This window comes from Furipterus horrens, unplaced genomic scaffold (genome assembly GCF_987537825.1).
Source record: "Furipterus horrens unplaced genomic scaffold, mFurHor1.1.pri manual_scaffold_8, whole genome shotgun sequence".
Lineage (NCBI taxonomy): Eukaryota > Metazoa > Chordata > Mammalia > Chiroptera > Furipteridae > Furipterus > Furipterus horrens.
In genome coordinates this window covers 74,109,239-74,133,912 of record NW_028327178.1, presented here as the reverse complement: position 1 = coordinate 74,133,912, position 24,674 = coordinate 74,109,239, and the positions used below count along the sequence as shown (strand labels likewise).

The 24,674-nt window shown below is 39.0% G+C and overlaps 1 protein-coding gene across 5 annotated transcripts in view; it reads right to left on the bottom strand.

Moving 5' to 3' along the window:
• KIF16B (kinesin family member 16B) overlaps positions 1–24,674 on the bottom strand; it is a 313,474-nt gene that overhangs the window by 215,850 nt on the left and 72,950 nt on the right. For all 5 annotated transcript variants that reach the window (XM_090286026.1, XM_090286028.1, XM_090286027.1 and 2 more), the window contains exon 12: positions 24,481–24,540. In XM_090286026.1, coding sequence (XP_090142152.1) covers positions 24,481–24,540 — 60 coding nt within the window. The remainder of the gene's footprint in view (positions 1–24,480; positions 24,541–24,674) is intronic.

The following is a 24,674-nucleotide window of genomic DNA, read 5'->3' as shown; positions in this document are numbered from 1 at the left end:
AAGAAAAAAAGTCAACCAGTGCAGAATGAAGAAGCAAGAATGGAAGAAAATGAGGAAAGCTTCCCAAATTTTGCTAAGGAGATGGATATACAGGTCCGGGAAGCATGGAGGGTCCCAGGCGAGCTGGACCCAGAGGGGACCACATCAGGACGCATCATTATTGAGATGCCAAAGGTGACAGATAAAGACAGAGTCCAGGAGGCAGCAAGAGAGGGGCAGAGAGTTGCCCAGAGTGGGGTGCCTATAGGACTATCAGCTGATTTCTCAGAGGACCCTTTGCAGGCAGGAAGGGACTGGCAAGCAGTATTCAATGTGATGAAAGGCAACCTGCAACCAGGATTACTCTATCCAGCAAAGCCGGATAGAATAGAAGGGCAGATGAAGTGCTTCCCAGACAAGGTGAAGCTAAAAGAGCTCATCATCACCAAGCCATTATTATATGAAGTGTCAAAGGGACTACTTAAGAAAAAGATCAAAACTATGAACACTAAAATGACAACAAACTCACAACTATCAACAACTGAATCTAAAAAATAAAAACAAAATCTAACTAAGCAAACCAGAATAGGAACAGAATCATAGGTATGGGGATCATTGAGAGGGTTATCAGCTGGGAGGGGGGAGGGGAAGAAATGCGGAAATGGTGCAGAGACTAAGAAGCCTAATCAGTTGGTACAAAATAGACAGGGGGATGTTAAGAATAGTTTAGGAAAGGGTGAAGCCAAAGAACTTATATGCACGACCCATGGACATGAACTAAGGGGGGTGGGATTGCTGGAGGGAAGGGGGAGTACTGGGCAGAGGAGAGTAAAGGGGAAATAAATTGGGACTAATGTAACAACAATCAATAAAATATACTTATATAGCAGAGATAAAAACTAGAAAAAACATCCCATTTACTATAGCAACAAGAAAATTAAAGTACTTAGGAATAAACTTAACCAAAGAGATAAAAGACCTGTACTCAGAAAACTAAATAACACTGAAGAAAGAAATTAAGGAAGATACAATAAATGGAAGCATACACCATGTTCATGGATGGGAAGAATCAACATCGTTAAAATGTCCATAGTACCCAACACAATTTATAGATTCAACACAATCCCTATTAAAATACCAGTGACATATTTCACAGACCTAGAACAAATACTTCAAAAATTTATATGGAACCAAAACAGATCACGAATAGCCACAGCAATCTGGAGAAAAAAGAACACAGTAGGAGGAATCACAATACCTGATATCAAACCATACTACAAAGCCACCGTAATCAAAACAGTCTGGTACTGGCATAAGAATAGACGTGTGTGTGTATATATATATATCAATGCAACAAAATGGAGAGCCCAGAAATAAACCCAGGTCTATATGGTCAACTAATATTCGAAAAAAAGGGGGAAGGGACATAAAATAGAAAAGAGCCTCTTCAAAAAATGGTGCTGGGAGAACTGGATAGGGACATGCAAAAAAATGAAACTAGACCACCAACTTATACCACATACCAGAATAAACTCAAGATGGATCAAAGACTTAAATGTAAGCCATGACACCATGAAAGTCCGAGAGGAAAACATAGGCAGGAAAATCTCAGATATCCCATTCAGCAATATTTTCACCGATATATCTCCTAAGGCAAGGGAAATAAAAGAAAGAATAAACAAATGGGACTACATCAAACTAAAATTTTCTGCTCAACAAAAGAAAACATCAGCAAGATGAAAAGGGAACCAACCATGTGGGCAAACATATTTGCCAATGATAACTCAGACAAGGGACTGATCTCCAAAATATGTAAAGAACTTATACAGCTCATCACCAAAAAGACAGACAACCCAATTAAAAAATGGGCAAAGGATCTGAACAAACACTTCTCCAAAGAGGACATACAGAGGGTCCATAGGCATATGAAAGAATGCTCAACATCACTAGCCATCAGAGAGATGCAAATAAAAACCACAATAAGATACCATTTTACACCAGTCAGAATGGCCATCATCAACAAATCAACAAACAGCAAGTGCTGGCGAGGATGCAGAGAAATGGAAACCCTGGTGCGCTGCTGGTAGGAATGCAGACTGGTGCAGCCACTATAGAAAACGCTTTGGAATTTCCTCAAAAAATTAAAAATGGAACTGCCTTTTGAACCAGCGATTCCATCGCTAGATTTATACTCTTAGAATCCTGAAATCCCAATTCAAAAGAATCTATGCCCCACTATGTTCATAGCAGCCCTGTTTACAATAGCTAAGTGCTGGAAACAGCCTGAGTGTCCATCTGTAGATGAGTGGATCAAAAAACTGTGGTACATTTACACAATGGAATAATATGCATAGAAAGAAAAAAGGAGCTTCTACCATTTGTGATAACATGGATGGAACTAGAGAGAATTATGCTTAGTGAAATAAGCCAGGCAACGAAAGAAAAATGCCATATGCTATCACCTAATACAGGAAACTAATGAACAACCCAAACAAATGAGCCAAACTGAACCAGAGGTATGTAAACAAGGAGCAGACTAACAGTTACCACGGGGGGGGGGGGGGGGGGGGGTTGTAAATAGGGGAAGGGTATAGTAAAGGAACAAGTATAAGTAATGCATGTACAACAAGGTGGGGACTGACTGTGGGAGAAGGAGTGGGCTCGGTGGGGGAGGAGCAATGGGGGAAGAAGTGGGACAACTGTAATAGAAAAACAATAAATAAATCAAAAATTTAAAAATAAGTAAATAAATGCAATTAATTTACATACACACACACACAAAAGAAAATTCTTTTAGCTGTAAGATTAAGATATTATCCAGGTATTCTGCCCTCCAAGAACTATTTTTTTTTTAATATTTTATTTACTTTTAGAAGGGGGGATGATAGAGAGAAAGAGAAGGAAAGAAACATTGCTGTGCAGAGAAACATTAATGTATGCCTCCAAATGGGGACATGGCCTGCAACCCAGGCATGTACCCTGACTGGGAATCTACCAGCAACCTTTCAGTTCATAGGCCAGTGCTCAAATCCACCAACCAGGACTCCAAGAACTATTTTTAAAACTGAAGAAAGAACCTCCAGAAACGTGGAAGTATATTTACATCTTTAAGCAACAATTGTCAAGTAGGCTGCAAGAAATCATTACATGTAGTAAGTTCTTCACAATTTATCTCTCACACAGATTCAGCACTCAGAAATTGACAACTAGGCTCAAGCCCACTTAGCAATACCTGTCATGGCCTTTTTCAGACAACTACACTACCAAGGACCCTGGAATTAAATATAGGTAGAGCTTGTTTTTTCTATCTGCAGCGACATCTAGTGCTGAGAAACTAAAACACACCCCACAGCACATTTATTCCAATTATTACATGAACTGCATGTTTTAAAATAGAAATATGTAAACTATAAAATACATGACTTTTCTAATAATTGGAATTGTAAAATGTCAACTGTCTCATAATCCAAAATTTAAAATATTTCATAAGATTAACCCATTAAAAGATATATTTGTTTGGCTGAGGTAAAGAAATCATTTTGTTCTCCAATTTTTTGTTTGTTTTAAGCACAAACATATCTTTATTTATTAACAGTAGACTGAGATATTAGGATATTCTGCAGGCATTAAAATATTTCCCCTTAAATTTAACCAAAAAGCACTCTGCCTTTATACAATCATAAATAGAAGTCATTTATACAAAACTAACTTTCAAAATCTGTGGAGAATAATTTAAATATAGATGGGGCTCATTATTGAATGGTTCACTGATTTAAGTATGCCATGGGTTAAATCATGCCTCTGGATTTTAAATATTAAAAGTATATTCTAAAAGATTCAGGCTAGCCATAGTCTCTTCAAAATAAAGTACCGTTTTGATGCTAAGAATCTGGGTATTTGGAAACTGTTTTAAAAGAGAAGGAGTAAGGTAGAAAGAGCACTAGATTGGGAATGAGAAAAACAGGATCTAGCCCTGGTTCTACCTCTAGAGCTTTTGAGTCCAAGTCATTTTATTTCTTAAGTTTCAATTTCCTCATTAAAAAAAGAAAAAAAAAGAGGGGTTGGGGCAAGATGAGGGTTTAGCCAAAATTCTTTCTTGAGTCCCTTGTTCTAACAGTCTATGTGCTATTTACAAATACACTTTAAGATCTCTTTGAGCATTTTTATTACATTCCTTATACCCACACAGCACTTCGTAGGGAAAAGTACAAAGGACAAGACTCAGGCAACAAAGTTGACTGAACTGAAATAGTATGAAGTACGTACGTAAGTTTCTTCAAGGTTTAGATGATGACTCCTGATCCAGATCAGACAAATTAAATCACATCCACCATGACCATGTACTTTCTAAACCAAAAGTATTATCTAACGTTTTTCAATAAAGGTCTTCAGGAATAATATAATCTAAGAAGTGGGCTTTGTTGTTTGTTGCTAAACCAAGATATGCATGAGCATTCTGGTTAGCAGAGGTTTTGCCACCAGAATAAACTTAGGTCTTAAAGTTTACAGGGAATGTTCACTGCAAAGGTTTTCTAAAATGAGGAAAGACATCTAACTAATTTAAAATATGCCTGGAGTTTTCTACTACATTTTAAACAGTTATGGCTTAGAAGAGCCAAAAAGATTGGGGGGGTGGGGGGAGCCAACAGAATAAGTAATCCAACTCAACAACCAAAGAAAGAAAATGAGGTTAAGCTGAACCCAAAAGACCCACCAGATTTGGGTTGGCTCCAGATCACTGCACTGATGTGCCCTGAGTATCTCAGAAAGTCCCCTTGGGCATTGGTGAAGAGCTGGTAACTGAGTGAATGACAGTTCTCCAAAATGACTGGGGTGGCAAGCTCATGCATAAACAAAATGAAGTGAGTTGGAGAAAGCTGGAGGAGTGCCCAGTGACTGAGGACATTTACTGGGATAGCTCCCTTGTTGAGAAGGTCTACCTAAGATGAAGTCACTTGGAAAATAAGGCTAATTTTTAAAATGGGAAGATTTTTTATACCATCAAGAAATTCAAAATAGAACCACAATGTAATGCTAATACACACCCAATGAAAATGGCTAAAATGAATAAAAAGGCAGAAAACAGAAAATGTTGGTGAGGAGGAGTAGCAAGTGGGCCTCTCACCCACGGCAGGTGGGAGTGTAAATGGTTCACTTTGGAAAACTAGTTTCTATACCTACTGAAGCTGAATGGACACCTGCTCCATGACCCAGCAATTCTACTCCAAGGTACAAACCCAAAAGAAATGTGTGCATAAATTCACACATGTACATACTTTTCTACAATAAAAATCAATACAGCTATTTGGAAAAGCATAGATGGAGCTCACAAACATAATGCTGAACAAATAAAGCCAGTCATGAAAAAAACACGTTCTGTGCAATTCTATATGTATCAAGTTTAAAAGCAAAATAAACAAAGCTATGCCTTTAGCAATCAGGCTAGATGTCTCCCTTGGAAGACAGAGTAGAAGGGGATATAGCAGGTACCATTGTGAGCTGATAATGTTCTGTTTCTTCACCTGTGTGTTTAGTTTGTGAAAATCCATCAAGCAGTACACTCATGATTTGTGTAATGTTCTGTATGTATGTAATACATAAATGCCAAGAGTGAGAACAGGCTTCTAAGACACATTCAAAAATGAAGAATGGTCACACACACACACACACAAGTCCAGCAGCAAGACACAAAAAGAAAATAGGTACTGAAGACCTCTGAAGGTTTCCAGCCAAGATGGAGGCCTAGACCAGCGGTTCTCAACCTGTGGGTCGCAACCCCTTTGGGGGTCGAACGACCCTTGCACAGGGGTCGCCTAAGACCATCGGAAAACACATATATAATTACATATTGTTTCTGTGATTAAACACTATGCTTTAATTAAGTTCAATTTGTAACAATGAAAATACATCCTGCATGTCATATATTTACATTACAGTTCATAACAGTAGCAAAATTGCAGTTATGAAGTAGCAACAAAAATAATTTTATGGTTGGGGGGTCACCACAAAATGAGGAACCACTGGCCTAGACAGACACAATGCATCTCCCTCCACAGCTAAGAAGGAATACCACTACCTCAAAACTAGAGACAACCAGAAGTTCCAGAAAATTGAGCTGCATGGAAGCCAAACAAAGATATAAAGAAGAAATACTCATCCAGACAGGTAGGAGGGGCAGAGCTGGGGCGGAGAGGACACAGTGTGGTGGTGGCGGAAGCAGCAGGCTGGCAAAAAGCGCAGTCACATTTTAAAAAGTCAGGAGGGACACCTGGAGAGAGCTCCCAGCACCACATCAGACCGCACAGCTCATGGTTCCAGAGCCAGGGGAAAATAAAGCCTTATTGCTTCTGACTGTGCAAACAAGTGGGGGTTAGTGCGGAGGCAGAAAGTGCCGGTCTCTCAGCAGAGACAGCTTGTTTAAAGAGCCCCCACAGTCCTAGAATATCCGCAGACCCACCCACTCTGGGAACAACAGCTAAGGCAACAGCTAGAGATGTGCCAGTCCCATATGGAAGTGGGAGAAGTGTCTGGAAAAGGGGCAAGTGCCAAGCAACTGGCATTGTTCCCTCTCAGACCCCTCTCTCACATACAGCGCCACAATGTGGTGAAATGGGTCACCCTGTACTGCCAAATACCTAAGGCTCTGCCCCTTACAACATAGCAAGTGCGACAGCTCTACCTAAGACACAGAGGCAAACAAACACAGGAGCCTGTCAAGATGAGGAGACTGAGAAGTATGGCCCAAAGGGTGGAACAGATCAAGGTTCCAGTGGGAGAACTAAGCAACAAGGAGATAGCCAACGTCACAGATGAGGAGATAGCCAACCTAACAGATGTAGAGTTCAAACCGCTGGTGATAAAGATGCTCACAGACTTGACAGATATGCTTGAGTATGGCAAACGCACAAGAGAAGTGAGGGCTATGCTAAATGAAACGAAGGAAAATCCACACAAAACCAATTTTAAAGGGAAGAAAACCAGAATTCATATCAATGATTTGGAATATAAGGGGAAAAAAAAAAAACAAAACAACAGCCAACCAGTACAGAATGAGGCAACAAGAATTGAAAAAAATGAGGAGAGGCTTAGGAACCTCTGGGACAACTTTAAACATACCAACATCTGAATCATAGGGATGCCAAAAGGAGAAGAGAAAGAGCAAGAAATTGAAAGCTTATGTGAGAAAATAATGAAGGAAAACTCACCAAATTTGGCAAAGGAAATAGACATACAAGTCCAGGAAGCAACAGAGAGTCCCAAACAAGCTAGATCCCAAAAGGACCACACCAAGACACTTCATAATTAAAATGCCAAAGGTTCAAGATAAAGAGAGAATCCTAAAAGCAACAAGAGAAAAGCAGATTTACACCTACAAAGGGGTGCCTATAAGACTATCAGCTGACTTCTCAAAAGAAACTTTACAGGCAAGAAGGGGCTGGCAAGAAGTATTCAATGTGATGAAAAGCAAGGACCTACAACCAAGACTACTCTATCCAGCAAAGCTATCATTTAGAACGGAAGGGCAGATGAAATGCTTCCCAGACAAGGTAAAGCTAAAGAAGTTCATCATCACCAAGCCATTATTATACGAAATGTCAAAGGGACTTATTTAAGAAAAAGATCAAAATTATGAACATTAAAATGACAACAAACTTACAACTATCAACAACTGAATCTAATAAATAAAAACAAAATCTAACTAAGCAAACCAGAATAAGAACAGATCATTTGGAGGGTTATCAGCTGGGAGAGGGTAGGGGCAGAAATGGGGCAATGGTACAGGGATTAAGAAGCATAACTGGTAGGTACAAAATAGGGGGAAGTTAATAGTAATATAGGTAAGGGTGAAACTAAAGAACTTATATGCATGGCCCATGGACATGAACTAAGTGGGGTGGGATTACTGGAAGGAAGCGGCGTACTTGGCAGAGGGGAGCAAAGAGAAATAAAAATTGGGACTACTATAACAACATAACCCATAAAATATACTTAAAAAAAAAAAACAAAAAAAAAAAACTCCTGAAGACAGAGAAATAGATGTGGGGTCCATGTGATACCTTCATGCAGCCTCCTGTGGAAGAGCCCAAGTCGTTCTCAAACAGAAGTAGAAGGAGTCCTTAGAGCTCACCCAGACCAGCCCACCCCATTTATGATTGAAAGAAACTGAGATACAGAGAGAGGGTGTAACTTGGTTAAAGTCACATAGCTAGCCAGGGATAAATCCAAGTATAAAAGTCAGGTCATCTCAGTTAATAGGATTTAAATAAGTATTATAAAATCAAGTTATTTCAAAAGACTGAATTATGTAACCACCCAGAATAGGTACAAACTCAGTAGAAAGGTGATGCAATGCACACAGCATTCAGAGAGAAGGGGCACCTCACAAAGAGGAAGAGGGAAAGCAATCTTGGAGAAATCTGGCAACACAGTACACTGCAGATGAAATATAACAAGCTGTCACTATATCTCTACATTCCCTTTCTTTCAATGCAGCACTCAATAATACCTTGCATGTCTGGATCATTTTTCTTTGCCAAAGAGCACATTTTAGATCTCTGTTTTATAAATAACCATCACTGTAGTAAAGGGCAATGGAACAATTACATAAAAGCAAGTCTCACATGAAGTTAAATATTACCTATAAAGATAGATAAGCACACATAGCTGGCTGGATACATTTGAAAAATAAAATCGGAAATGTAATATAAAAGCAAATGCTAATAACACATTAGGAAAAAAGAAATGATGTCCAAGGAAATAACCATGACTCTGCTTAAGAAAAAGACTACAAACAAGCCAAAGCAAAAGAGATGACTAAGCCCAACCTTGGTGGAAATTTAAAAATCATTATCAAAGAAAGCACTACCAAACACAAAAAGAAACTTGAGCCATTATTTCAGAGAAAGCAAATCTTGCCTTGACATTCACGGAGATACAGGGCAGATGGTACTTAAACAATGGCCATCACCTATTTTGGTTTTTAAAACACTGATGAACAACCATATTCATTGTAAATATCTAGTCACTTTTTAAGACTACTTTTTCCCATCAATCTTTATAAGATGCAGAAGGAAAAAAAATCAAAAGTCAGAAAAAAATTTAAAAAATAAAAAAGCCAATGCATTTGAACATGAAAAAAAGTGAGGTCAGTTTCAAACGATTAACTAGACAAGACTGTGGGGCAATGAACCCAGACCTCCAGACAGAGTTCGAATTCTGACCTCATCTCTTCCTTCCTTAATTGTGTGCCCTTCTGGCCTCAGTTTCCTAGTCTGCAAAGTGAAAAAAATACATATGTCCCCCAAGGCTGCTGAATAGATCGAATTAATACATTAACACTCAAATCTATGCAGTGCACCTGGCTACTGAACACTTGAAACGTGGTTAATGCAATGACGAAACTGAGCTTTTAACTTTATTGGTTTAAATTTTTAAACTACTCTCAAGTTACTGAAAAACTTCTGAATATATTTGGAACAAACAGAGCTGGTATGAGAATCTACTTTTCAAGCGTAAGGTTTATAAAATCAAAATTCAGATCAAGTGTACCTGACATAAATTGAGCATCTGAGTTGAGATGCATAGTAAATGTAAAATTCATGCCATGTCAAAGACTTTGTAAGAAAAAAGAAATAAAACATTTAATTAACAATTTAGTATTGATTATATATCAAAATCATAATTTTTTACATAATGGGTTAAATAAACTGTACTGTTAAAATTAATTCAGTTATTTCTTTTTACATTTTTAATGTGCTTCTAGAAAATTTTAAATCCCATATTTGGCTTGCATTACATTTCTATTAAACAGTGCTGACTTAGAACAATGCCTGGCACAAACTAAGAGTGCAATAAATACTATCCATTACTATCCCTATTCATATTATTGTTATTGACTGTGGTATATGAAGCAGTTGGGGGGAAGAGGGATCAAAAAGTAATTAAAACATGCCTCTGGGCCTCAGAGTTTAGCAAAGGAAAGCCAAGCAGACCATAACAGCTTTATAGGACACAAATTATTAAATACCTACCTGTGGGAAAAGAAAAGAAAAAAAGAACACAGGAAAAAGTCCACAAAAAAAAAAAAATGTATTAAACTTATTGAAAACTTTCGATATTTCCATTCTAAAAACCTACAGAAATAAGAATTTATGTGTTAACCACCTAATTAGACTAAATCCAGATGAAAATATAAAAGAAATATTACATGAGGTATCACACAGACTGCTGAAGTCAAACTTCTGCTGTTTTTAGATGGGCAATTTTGATGCTGCTGGGACCAGACCTGATCCACTGGGGTGGGTGGGTGGGATCTCACCTTGCTCCCTTAGCCCAGCTCACACTGACAGAACAGCTGGGTGGGAAGTAGAGGATGTTTGGATCAGGGATACTATGGTCGTAAAGACTGGGAAGACATATGTAAGAGAAAAGCAAGTCAGAGACAAACTCTGCCCAGGATGAGGGCCAGATAAAGGGGCCTAGTGAATGGGTACACCCAACAAAACAGGTTCAGGAATATTCATAGAAGAACTATTCATAATAATACAAGTGCATATAACCAACAGAATAGATTTTTTTTAAGAAGTGTGGAATAGTCACAGAAACAAGAAATGACTGCTTCACATACCATAGGTAAATCTTAGACACAACATGATGCACACACACAAAAAAAACAGACAAAAATAGAATACACCACATGATTCCATTGCTATGAAGTTCAAGGAAAGGCAAAATTCATCTACATAACAGATGTCAGAGCACTGGTGGCTTCTGGGAGTTGTGGACAGGAAGTAAATGTCTGAAGAGGCAAAAGAGGTACCCTCTGGGAAGCAGGAAAGAGCCATATCTTGACCTGTGGATTACATGGGTGTATACACAGGTAAAAACTGATAAGTACACTTCAGATTTGCACTTGTTCACATATCTTCACTGAGCAGCACACTTCAGATTTGCACATTTTGTGTATATTGAACTTCAATTTAAAAAATAAACTAAATTGTGTTTTAAAGGGTCCTATAACAAAAATCTCTATTTAACCAAAAAATATATACAAGTATTACTATTCAGCTAAAATTTCTTTTCAAATGCTAGCACCCAATGTCTCCAAATGCTTGCATAAATGTACAATTTGGGAACTACAAAACACTGCAAGAAGTTATGTGCACCTTCCCCCCCCACACCCCACCCCCCCGGTGGCATACACCCATGCAATAAAAACGTCAAGATAGGTTTTCAGGGACCATGTTCCACATGGTGTAGGGCTATGAGTCCCACCTCTTGTGATGTTCAGGGTACTTGTTTAAAAATAGAGAATTGGGAGTACCACCCTAATAATTCTCCTTCCATGAGTCTGCAGAACCCAAATTTTGGTCTTTTCAAAAAGTTCCCAAGTGATTCTCAGTGGAAACCACTTCTTCTGTATGATAATCAGCTTCTATGCCTTGCAGAATAACTGATATTTAAGTTGTTTCAGATGAGAAAATGGACTTAGCATCATAAAAAAGTGTCATAGCAAGTTCTATTGTTTGATTTCAGCCCAATCTGCTAGGGATGAAAGTATAATTTTTACTTTAGTAGCAAGGACAAAAAGGCTGAAATATAATACATTAATATATAGTGTATTGGATCTCAAGGAAAATGATCATCTTCAGCGATATCTGTGATATCAAGAAGAAAGCACGGCTATGTGAAACTAACTTCTCTAGTCAAGGAGACACAGACAACTTGCTCAGGAAAGTTGTCTTTAGCAGGTAAAGCTGCTTTAAAGCATTACGTAAGATGTTGGAAATTTATAGCCCTCTCACCCCTTGCAAGTATCAGAATACCCTTGTAATAAATATTCCACGTAATATTTTTTTGTAGATATTTCTTTTTCAATAGATACCCACTTTCTAATTATCGTCGTCGGCAGCCGTCCGTCTCGAGAGACGATGGTGTAGCTTCTTAAGAGTCTATCTGCACCGCCGAGAATGGCTGTGCAGTCCGACTCGGGAGTGACATGGTATCTGTCTCCTCCCGTGTTGAATCGACATCTTGTGATGACACTGAAGCTACAGAGCCTGGGCAGGGTAATATGGAGGGTCTGCTGTTGCCCATGCAGCAGACCCCCCCTCTCTTCGCAGCTGAAGGGTCCAAGGGAAAGACGGAGTCGATACAGCTTGGGTTCAGGTGCGCCGCAGGAGTTGCCGGTGTTGACTACAACGTCAAACCGCCTTAGGGACTCCGGCTCCGGATTTTCTGTCGGGGTTTACTCCCTTAGCCTTTCCCCTGAAGAGGTATGCCGCAAGGCAGCGGAGGTTTTTTGGAGTCAGAGTTTTCCTTCTCTGATGTACCCTGACTGGAAGATCGAACCAGCGACACTTAGCTCGCAGGCCGACGCTCAATCCACTGAGCTAAACCAGCCAGGGCAAACTGTATCTGGATAGGTTGCTTAAAAAGTATATATTAAAAGTTCTCATTACAAGAAAAAAAATTTTTTGTAACTATGTATGGTAAAGGATGTTAACTAGAGGTATTGTGGTGAACATTTTGCAATATATACTGTGGATGAAAAGGGATCCACACACTAAACCTGACAAGCTTAGGGAAGCCCTGTATGGCGACCTTACAAACTTAAGAGACAGAAAGGAACCACATAGGATGGTCTGAAGTTAAAACTTTATAACCAAAAGCAAATCATGGTGGGTAGTCATGTCTTAGGCTGGTATCTTCCTTGACAAAGGTCAATCTTAACCTAACAAGAGTCTGTCTACGGTCTTTTTGCATCTAAGATAACATACCTTTGGAATGTCCAGTAATCCCTTTTTCCAAACCCCTCAGGGCACAATCTCCCACCAGGGCTCAAGAGCCGGGAACCCCTCATTGTTATCTTATTGTTATCTTGTTCCCCTGCATCCATCTCTATGTGCTACAAATGTCCATTGTTAACTATCCTATACCCGCCAGTGTAACAGGAGTATTTGTCTCTTAATTTTACACTTTATCCAATCCCACATGTTGCCCTGTGTTGCCTTCTCCCACCTCACTAATCTATCACCAATGAATTTCAGGTAAGCCTCCTTCCTCCTCTTCCTTTGATCATAATGTATAAAATAAAGTGCAAAACTGCCATTCTCTGGACCATTTTCTCAATCCATTAAGATTTTGCTTCCCAGCAACTGTTGTTAGTTTGGCTCCAATAAACTCATAAAAATTCTTACAGGATGGGACATTTCTTACATTGACAATACAAATATCAAATCATTAGGCTGTATACCTAAAACTAATATAATGTTATATGTAAAATTACAGTAATGCTTGAAATCCTGACTATGTGCTGGACACAGGTCTAAACAATTTACAGGTGCTCATTCCTCACCTTGTATGATAGATACTATTATTTTCTGCATCTCACAGAAAGGTCGATGTGACCAAGGTCAGAATTATGCACAGACAAAAATCATAGGCTGGGCAGGGCGAAAACCATCTCCTGAGTCCCAGGTTCATTCCATCACCACCCACTTCTCTCTCCAAACCCACAACTCTTTAGAACTCCTCCAAGGTGAGTTAAATGTATTTCTGAATGACATGAACAATAAACTGACTGCACCTTGAAAAGGTCGCTTTTTAAGCTTCCCTGACAACTAAACTGAGTTCCTACAGTTTAGCATACCCAGTGAGTCGGGTGTACATAAAGCACACTTCCATACGACCAGGCAGTCTTTGCCTCCCTGACCCTGGCAATAAATAGGCAGCAAGAGCTGTCGGCACACGTGCCTCAATGCAGAAGATCAGAAGGAAAATCCCATATGCATTCAAAATAGTTTATTGCATGGTACTAACATTTAGCAGGGTGCATCTGACTTCTTTCTGAGCTTTCTGCCCCAGAAACGTTATTCAAAAGTAAGAACCAACATATACTTGCAATGCCTTTATTTATGTGCAGTTCCCTCAAAATGAAAACTGCCATGGAAAATGTGGTAGGCTTGGCATTATAAACACCATCAGAGCTTGTTCTGTGAATGGTTCACTTAGCCTCCGACCTCGTCAAGCTCTTCAGTCAACCTCCAGTGCTGGAGCACGGACAATCATATCCCCAATTAATCATCAGGTTCCAGTTTCAGAGAACAATGAACTTTATTACTTTACTTTTCATCTTAAAAAAAAAAAATGTTGCAGAAAAACTTCAGAAAAGGAAGAACACACAATTTGATGGAAATTAACAGCCAGAGTCTAACTTTAATGAGAGGTTGACAAATTAACAACTGCATACTATATAAAGTGCAATAATGCCTTTTTATTTTCCTTCACATCAAGAAAGAGCAAATGATTTAGTATGTGTGGATGCACTAAAAAAAAAGATAAAAGACTTTGCACATGGGGGTATTGACAGAGACTTTTGTTCAAATAGACATGAAGTCATCCACATTAGTCTGCAGATTAAAGCAGGGAGACAATTTCTCATAATATTCTCTCAATTAATCTTTATTGCAATCCCACATCATAAATCCTCTCTTCTTTCAATACTCTCTTCTATGGAAAGATAGAAACATAAACTCACATATACAAATACAGCTGGAAGTCACTGGGACTAGTTGGGAAGACAAAGAAGTATAGAGAAAAAGATTCTTGTGGTTGACTTTTTTTTTTTTTTTTGCAAGATGGAAAGAGCCCTGATCAGTGTGGCTCAGTTGATTAGGCATCATCCCACAAAGAGAAAGGTTGGTGGTTCGATTTCTGGTCAGAGCACATGCCTGGGTTGTGGGTCGGACCCTTGTTGGGGTACATGCTAGAAGCAACTGATCAATGTTTCTCTCACACATCAATGTTTCTCTCCCTCTCTTTCTCCCTCTTTTCTCTTCTCTCTAAAAGTAAATACAATCTTTAAAAAAAATGGAACAAATCATTCCTTCAGGTAATTCCTTCACACCTAACACCCAAGCCATATGACTAACTTTGGCCAATGGAACATTAGCAAGTGAGGTGCAAGTGAAGGCTTTAGAAATACTTACACATTGGGGGGTATCTCTCTTGCTCTTCCTATGACCCTGAGAACCCATATAAATGAGCCTGAGGATGAGAGACACAAGGCCAAATCATCCCCATCTGATACTGAAACAACAGCTGGCCATGTGAGAGAGGCCATCCTGGACCATCCAAGCCCAGGGCATGAGTGAGGGCAGCACAAATTCACTGAGTCAGCATGGTCTACAAAATCATGTCACATAATAAGTTTCTTTAAGCCACTAGGTATTAGGGCAGATGGTTATGTAGCCTCAAATTTGTCCCGAAACTTCTCAGAAATGAAAGAACAGAGTTGAGTTCAACAATAATTCACTAAACACTTCCTATTTGTAAAGAACTAATATACAAGACACTAGAATTTGAGAAATACCAAGAGGAGTGAAACATGTTCCCTCAAGGAGTTTATAATTTAACAGAAGGAATGATGAGCGTACAGATAATTACTATGCAACATAAAGGAGAAAACATCATTTCCTTCCATTTCCAAGAATGCCTTACATTCTCATTACACTTATGAACTCATTCCTCCAAACAACTTCTCCTGTAACATATAGCCATCTGGGGCCTTTATAAAAATCTATCTATTCACTCAGTGTTCAGACCTACTGAGCATGAAGAAAACAGATAGAAACTATGTCCTTATGGACTCTATATCCTAATAAATAAGAATTTTAAAAATTCTACGTTTCAGGAACTATACTATACTATAGAGAGATATATTAATTCATTTAGCATAAATTACTTTTTAAGTCAATTTAATTAATAAAATACTAAAACCGAGAAGACATTTCTTTCATATAATCTGATGCCTCAAATATCAAACAGCCTAAGAGATGAACTATATTGTTTTATTAGCAGATACATTTTTAAAGAAAAAGAGAAGAGAGAAGAAAAGGACTAGATTATTCTTTGCAAAAGAATGCCCAATTATGTGAAAAGTCTTCTAGCTTTAGGATGTGATCTCCATAACGGCAGAGATTTTTCTTTGTTCACTCAATATATCTGGTGCCTAAAGCAATGTCTAAAACATAAGATGCTCTCAATCTCTCAATAAGCATGTGTTTAATGAACGAGGGAAGGAGAGAGGGATGGAGGGATGGATGGATGAGTGGGTGAGTGAATGATTAGGTGAATAGGTGAATGGGTAGATGGATAGATGAAAGAGATAAAATGAGTCAAGCTGGGCAAATCATTACAGGGAAAATATTTTCAAACTCACAATAATCCTAGGAATATCTTTTCTTTAATTTTTTAGTGTATTTTTTCCATTACCATTTAGTTCTCTTATACCACTTCCCCCCAACACAATCACCACACTGTTGTCCATGTCCATGAGTGCTTTTTCCTTTCTGCTCAATCCATCCGCCTCTCACCTGCCCTCCCTTAGCTTTCATCCTGCTGCTATCCATAAGTTTATTTCTATTTTGCTTGTTAGTTCAGTTTGTTCATTAGATTCTACATATGAGTGAAATCATATGGTATTTTTTCTTTCATTGACTAGCTTATTTCACTTAGCATAATGTTCTCCAGGTCTATCCAAAGGGTAAAATTTTCTTTTCTTTAAGGCCGAGTAACATTCCATTGTGTAAATGTTCCATAGTTGTTTTATCCACTCATCTACTGATAGACAGTTGGGCTGATTTCATAATTTGGTGACAGTGATTTGGAAGACAAGGTAGAAGAAAACACTCAAGTAGAGCAGAAAAAAAAATTGTTTTTTTAAAATGAGGAATGCTTAATAAACATTTTGGACAACATGAAGCATAAAAACATCTGCATCATGGGAATACCAGAAGGAGAAGAGAGTGAGCAAGGGATCAAAAACCTATTTGAAGAAATAATGACCAAAAACTTTCCTGATCTGGTGAAGGAACTACTAGGAATTTCTTTATCAAGATAGGCAGCAATCCTAGTTTATCAGAGTATCAGCATGACAAAAGGATGCTCACTACCTTTTATCCCTCCTTTGCCAAAAAGCTTCCAGAAGTTTAAAAATAAAGTTTTTTAAAGATATAAGAATGAAACTCAGGAGGCAGATGGTAAGATCCTAAAGGTATCACCTGCACATGGACTGCAGGTGCTGAGTTGGACTGCCTCTTTTTTACAATAAAAATCAAAGTGAAAAAAACACTGACTTCTAAAATTCCCACTACAGGCAATGTCTGCTTGAATGAACACTTGGAATTTCAATGTATTATCTTCATGTACCCAAATGAGCTCTAATGACCATCACTTGTATTTTTAAGATGGCTACCCCTAAACCATAAACAGTATGTGTGACTGTTCTAAGGGCAGAATTTTGAACCTGCAAATGTCCAAACAGCTGCTGATAAGAATAGTAGTAACCCATGGTTGAAATCCAAAATCTGGGCAAAACTGATGTTCATAAATAAAATTCTAACCTAGAACCACCCCCAAGTTCAACTTTTGTACCAAGAAAAGATCAAGATTAACTGATTCTAAAGGAGAAACAGTCGACATAAAAAATGTTGTCTTTCCAATGGTTTGTAGGTTATCTAGAAATTAAGAGGATTCAGTGCCCTGGGCAGCAGGAACCCAGAGCACCACAAACCTGGCCCAAAACAAGCCTGATAAACATCGGCCCCAGTTCCTAGTCCAAATCAATTATACTCCCCAATACACATCTTCTATGTGAAATAGAAAACTGCAGACATCAGGAAAAAAACATTTTATAAGTTCCCATAATTGTCCAGAGACAAAAGTTCAGCTGACTGATTCCATCATAAAAGAGAAATAAGTTGGCTTATAATGCCTCTCCATAAAATTTAAACTCAGAAAACCTTAAGCCAGTAAAGAATTTCATGTTCATTTTACTATCATTTCTTATTAGTCAAAACATTCTGAGAGAGTAAAAAAATTTTCTTCCTTCAATGTGTTACCCGTTCCTGCCATGGGCTTGCGGTAGCCTGTGTTTTCTATTCCCCAGAAAGTGAGTATTAAGACACTAGCACAATTAAACGCAAATCATTTGCATTAGAATCCCATCATCATATAGATTCAAATATGTTACATCCTCCAAATCCAATTTAACAAACACTGTTTACTGAGTGTAAGAAAAAAAAAAAAAATCCATGTAATTAGTGTCTGAAAAAAAAAACTTTAAACTTTAATTCAACTTATACTTGTACAAATAGCTCACTGATTTTCAAGGACAAGTCTCTCCAGTTACAGACTCTGCACCTGAGCAGACTGCTCCCTTCTCTCCTCCCCCATGCCAAGCCACAGCCAAGGGCAATGATAACATAAAAGCAAGTCAGGCACTGGAGTAATCAAAGGATATGTTTTCCATAAGAAAGAGACCTTATATATTTAAAATGAGAAGAATAACCAATGCTGGAGGGATTCAAATGGAGAGCACTGTCAGGGCTGTGAACACCCCTCTGCAGATGGCTCTGGACCGAAGCTGCACAGAGTCAGCTCTCCCTTCTGTTGTACCATCTGTCAGTCACTTGAGAGCTGGGTGCTCCAGTCCAAACTCTCAGTGATTTATTTTGAAGCACAGACCTTAAGGAATTATCTGGAAGTAAGATAACGTATCTTCAAGCTTTTTAAAAGTCATTTATAAAACCCTAGTACAGAGAAACCAAAATGTGTACAGAGCAGACAAACAGGTGCAAGGTGCATAAAGGATGGGGTAGGGGGAGAAAAGAGGTATGGATAAAGAATTTGGGGATTCCTCATTACAAAAAAACTCAACAATAAAACATTTATAAAAAGCCAGGCCAAAAGGTACATGAGAAGGGTATTTAGTAGTCACTTTCTAAACCACTTCAATCACAAAGCAGTCAGCACAATATTGAAGCTATGCAAAAGGGAAACCAATAGCAAGGCCTCATGAATGCATTGATCCCAGGGCTCGGAGAAGCTGGATTTATCACAACATTAAGTGCCAAGTCCAAGAGACTGCAGTTTAATGCAAATTAAACCAGGATGAAAACACATTGGGGCAGCACTCTAAGAGACAATAAAAAGATAAACCAAAAAGAGAAGAGATGTTAACACAGACTTGGAGGAGCTGGCAGCACATGTCAAGAGATCAGGATATGGACTTTGATGTAACATCAGTCTAACCAGGAAGCAGAAGCTACTCCAGTGTTTAAGTCCCAGAGGCCTTTAATACAGGGTACTGGCCACTCAGTTGAAGGAAGACAGGGCAAGCCATCTGGATGCTGAGGCTGCCCACAAAGTGATGACGGCAGGAAACCGGCATCATCCCTAGGCAGGAGGGACAAAGGGATCAGGAAGTAATTTTGGAGACCAGGGTAGCGTTACCAGGCAGAACTGCTCGATGAATGGGCCATGTGGATGCAGCATGAGGCCAGTGGAGGCAGGGCCGGTTTCTCCCCGGGCACCCACAGTGCATCTCACAGGAGCCCAGGAAAGGGCAGACCACAGGGCCAGTTCCCGACTATACAGGGCAGAGCAGGAGAAGGAGAAAAAGGGATTTGAACCCAAGACTGCTCCACCTTTCCTCAGCTCTTCTAATCCAGCACTCAAATTTTAAGATGCACAAGCATCTCCTGGGAATCTTATTACAATGCAGTCTGATGTAGGAAGTCTGCAGAGGGGCTTGCATTTCTAACCAGTTCCTAGATGATGCTCATGCTTCTGGTCCAAGAACCACACTTGGAACATCTAATATCTAACTGACCTAAATGAATGAATGGACTACATTCAAAAGGATGCAACTACATTCTTTCCAAGAATAAAAACATACAAACATGCATAAGCCTTTCAAAAAGAAATGAGAAAAGTAAGATGGAAGGTATACATAGGAGCATTGCTAGGGAAAGACTGCTGCCTGTACGACACTCTGGGCTATTTTTCCCACTGGGTCATCAGATTAGCATAGTCCAAGGTTGTTATGGGCTGAAATGTGTCCTCCTAAAATTCATATGTTGAAGCCCTACATCAGAATGTGGCTGTATTTGGAGAGAGGGCCTTTGAAGTTAATCAATCAAAGGGCCTTTAATTAAGTTAAAATGAAGCCCTTAGGGCGAGACCTAATCCAATCTGACTGGTGTCCTCATAAGAAAAGGAGATCAGGACACACAGAGGCAGCCCAGGGCACTGCAGACACACAGAGAAAAGGTCATGTGAGGGCACAGAGAGAAACGGCCATCCACAAGCCAAAAAGAGAAGCGTCAGGAGAAACCAACCCTGCAGATACCTTGATCTTAATTTCTAGCCTCCAGAACTGTGAACAAATCAAGTTCTGCTGTTTAAACAACCCTGTCTGTGTTATTTCATTATGCCAGCCCCAGAAAATCAAATAAAGGTTTTTGGTTTTGCTTCTTGACACTCCTTTAATTCAACACACTTTCACTGCATGCCTGTTAGCTGAGAAGAAGAGTTCTAGGAGTAGGTACACAAATGATAGAGCCAGACCTTGCCCAGATCCTGCTCCTGTTTAGAGGAAAACACCAAGACCACCAAACTCAGCTGATGGTGAAGACTGTGACAGAAGTAAAACCAAATACTATAAAAGCCAGAGGAAAATGAAATCATTCTACCTGGGAAGTGGGAGAAAGAAGTGATCAGAGAGGGCTTCAATGTGGATTCTGACTGGCACAGAAACGGAAAGTGTCTTGAATGATAGAGGAACACAGGCAAAAACCCAAAAATACAAAAAAACCTAATGCCCAGGTTTGTGCAGGGACCAGTGAGATATCTGGCACGACAGGGTAGGGATACTGGGAGTGCTGGGGTGAAGAAAACTATGATAGAACATGTGAAACTGAGGAGATTAGTGCCTTTGGGGACCAGGCAAGAAGATTTGGACTTCTTTTCACAGAAAATGAAGATTAATAAAAAAAAAAAAAAAAAAGAGAAGGTAGATTAAAGGGCAAGAGAGTACATTGTAGAAGATAAAACTCTCATTATCTAACTGCCTAAGAACTGCCTCTTGAAGATAAACACACTTTCCACTGTCATTAGCTACTTTCAAAATAACTCCAAGCACTTTATTATCTCTTACCCTGTTCACCTGGATGTAAGGAAGAGGTTGCCATCCACCCTGACTTCCAAACTGGAAACTAGAGGCCGTGACAGTTGTGGATTAGCAGCACCACCCAGGGAGTCAAAAAAGGCAAATGAAGCCTAAGATCCAAATTCCGCAGAACAAAGCCAGAAGCTCCATCCTTATCACCATGGTGCCACCAGCTTAGATGAGGGCAGCCAGTGCCTTTTGTCAGAGCATGTGTCTACTCAGCAGCCTTTCACACTCCCCACACCCATTCAACACGACCTTGGATTTCAGTCATGCAGAGCAAGCAAAACCATAGCTTAGATTTAAACAAAGGGAACTAAATTATTCTTTGGCTTCTGGGCATCCAAGAGCTCAGGATCAGGTGATTTCCTGGGAAATTAAGGGACTTTCAAGAGTAATTCTAACCTCAAGGTATCTTTGCCTTACACACTGATTTGAGACTGCTACCCCTGCATGAGATGGGCTCCCATATAATCCTGAAGCAAATGCTCATGATGTATGCTGACAAACTAATCAATCCTCATAACTGAAACAGGAAATAAAGGATACATCACAGACAGGTCAACAATGACGAAGATCACTCTGATGACTGAGAAGATGGGTTATACTCTTTCTTTAGCCCTCTCTTTACCTACGAGTCTATGTTGAAATGACTTATTAATAAAGTTGGGCAATAATACAAAATAATATTAAATGTAAATTGTAATTGAAAAATAAAATAAATATAAAAATGTTAAACTATAAAAAAATAATAATCAAGTTGGGCAAGGAAAAGTTACAGGCAGGTTCTTAATGTGCCAAAAAACTGACAAACTGGTCCCTGTCTCCCTTCAATCCTCTAGATATTTTACTCTCTTCAATCTTCTCTCCTAAGGTCTCTCCTATGTTTAGAATTCGGGGCTTGGATGGAAAAATAATTAACAAACTGGCAGATTAAACAGCCTGGTCCTGATAAGAAGCAAATCCTGGAAATGTACTGCTTCGTTGGGCTTGTATCTCCAAAATGGGCAAATTAAGTAGAAGAGCAAGTTCCCAGAACTGAAAAGATTCATATTTTAACATGAGCATGTATATAGTAAACAACTGGGCTCAAAGAAGGCATATGCATTTACACCCCTGTCATGGCCTTATTATGGGTGAAATATACTTCTTTCCCCCCTGACTTTCCATTCAGCTAAGTGATTTGCTATTGGATGTGTGCTAGCAGGCCTGCATAATAAGGCCTGTCTACTTGTACCTTGGTATAGACCATGAGAAGAGCAAGCTCCAAACAACTAGATGTTTAGAGGAAGAGACATGTACAGCCAACCTGGAACTCACCCACAGCCTGGATCCAAACCCAACCAAACATACCTAACCAGCTGACCCCAGCCAGTCTGCACAAGCATGAGAAAAGTAAATGTTGTTTTAAGCCACTGGGTTGGAGTGGGTTCTAGGCTGCAGTACTGAAACAATAGCTGATTGAAGGGTCAAATGGCAGAAATATGGGAAAGAATTACACCAACCACACAGAGATACGAACTCATCCAGTAACAATGTCTTTCCCCAGCAACTTCCAAAGAATGTTTTCAAAAGCATTTGAGTAGCCCCCTTCTTCACCTCAGCCTTCAGGCACTGCCTTCAGTAAGAAATGGAGACAGCCTTTATCAAATGTGAGCAGAAAACAGCTACAGAGTTAAAGTACAGACGCCAGCAGAGAAATCTAAAATGGACTTGCAAGGTCAAAAGAAAGGAGTAACTTCAAATATCATTACCATTTCTCATAACCTTTAATATCTAGCACATGTCACATTTCTATTTTTCTCATCTGAAAAGATAAAAAAATAAAAATAATAAGATTTATAAAAAATAGAATTGGAATAGGAGTAAGATTTTAGCTTCAGGGCCCAGAATTACTATTTAAAAAGAAAAAGTAAAGGGGTACACCATAGTGGTGCTCAAGTGTGGGTATCTGCAGAAACTGTACAAAACCCCTGCACAGTGACAAGGAGAAGCATGGAGCAGGGGAGATGAGGCTGAAGTCTCTCAACTCAGTGCTGCCGCGCCTCCTGTGCTAACAGGAGCTATGTACACTGACTTTTCAAATAGCAATTTGATATCTTTTCCTTAAATGGAGCTGATTTAAGCCCTCTCTCTTTGGCAAATTTACTCAGGAAAGTGTACATTGTGCCATGAAAGGTGAGACAAGTCGGCTTCATAAGCCTGGGGTTGCAGCACCACTCTGTACAGCTGACGCAACTTAAAAGATGAAAAACAGTCACATCTTTGGTAGTGCTTATTCCACACCTGACCTATTCTAAAATGTAAGTCAGGGCTTTGTTCAGTTTCCTTCACAAAAATCTCTCAACAAAAGAAATGCTAATGAAGTACCACAAAATAATATATTATCGTTATAATCAGGAGGAGAGAAAAGAAAGTCTAGGGCCATCACAATTCATAGCACAACCTCTGATGTCATGAGATACAGTCTTTTAAACTCCCGGAGCTAAACAAACTGCCAAAATGGTACAAGGAGAATTTTATATAACATGACACTGACCCCACTCTCCAAGAGAGTTGTTAGAAGCAGAACTGAACAGCTAAGCCAGGCCTTCAAAAGTTTGCTCCCATTAAATGGTAACTCAGTACCCAATTTTCACATGAAGGGGATCCAAGTTAAGGTTTCTGTATAAGTTAGAGGTACAGCTAAACCTCATCTGTCCAGCCTCGCCAATATTACAGGGGGATTTGAATCCTTTTACCTCAAAAGATCTCAAAAACAAGCCTAGGATTTGACAGCCCCTGCATCACAGTCTCTTATGCATAAAGTCAGACAGACTCTATCAAAGCATAAAATTAAATTCTGAATCTCAAACTTGCTGTTGCTGTCCCTCAAAAGATGACACAGGTTTTTGATCAACTCAGCAATAAATGGGAACACAAAGAAACGTGTATTTTGAAGCACAGAGTTTGATAAATGGTGTCTTTCGCAAGTCCTTCCCTGATGCAGACCATCACTGCCTAGCCCTTGAGACATACAGAAAAAATTCTAATAACAAATTACTAGTTTAGAAATTTCTGAAAGCTAGCCATGCTATGCACACATATTCTACGATATTGCCATGGGAAATTTTTTTTTTTTTTAATTTAACATATCGCTTTATACTGAGTTTAACAAAAGTGGAAAAGCAAAGTGGATTCCCTTGAATATTAAATGGAGTTTAATATGAGCTGAGTCAAAAATGGAAAACCCCCAACAAGTGATAGCAAACCCCTCAGGTATCAACATCACCTCTACATGTTAAAACACATACAGCTTTAATGTCTAATAGCTCCCTTTTCCATTTCTTCAAAATCAAACCAGAACCCCAGTCCCCCAAGAGTCACTAATCAGTTCCATGATCTTACCCTAAACAAAGCACACGACAGCCATATTTGAAGGAAAAAGAAAAAGTTTTACCTATTTAAACCAGCATAGTAAAATTAAGACACTTTTTTATAGTCCTTACTTTCAAAATATTTTGGGTTTCATTCCACTTATTTGTCCATTCCTTCGTCAATTCTTGAACCTAAAAGGAAAAATATACATTTGTGATTGTTCCATAAAAAAATTATTGTGATTTTCTGCTAGAAAATTTCCAAGTCCTACAGCTTTATGAAAGGATGTACTATAATATTTTTACATAGATAGCAATCTATCCCT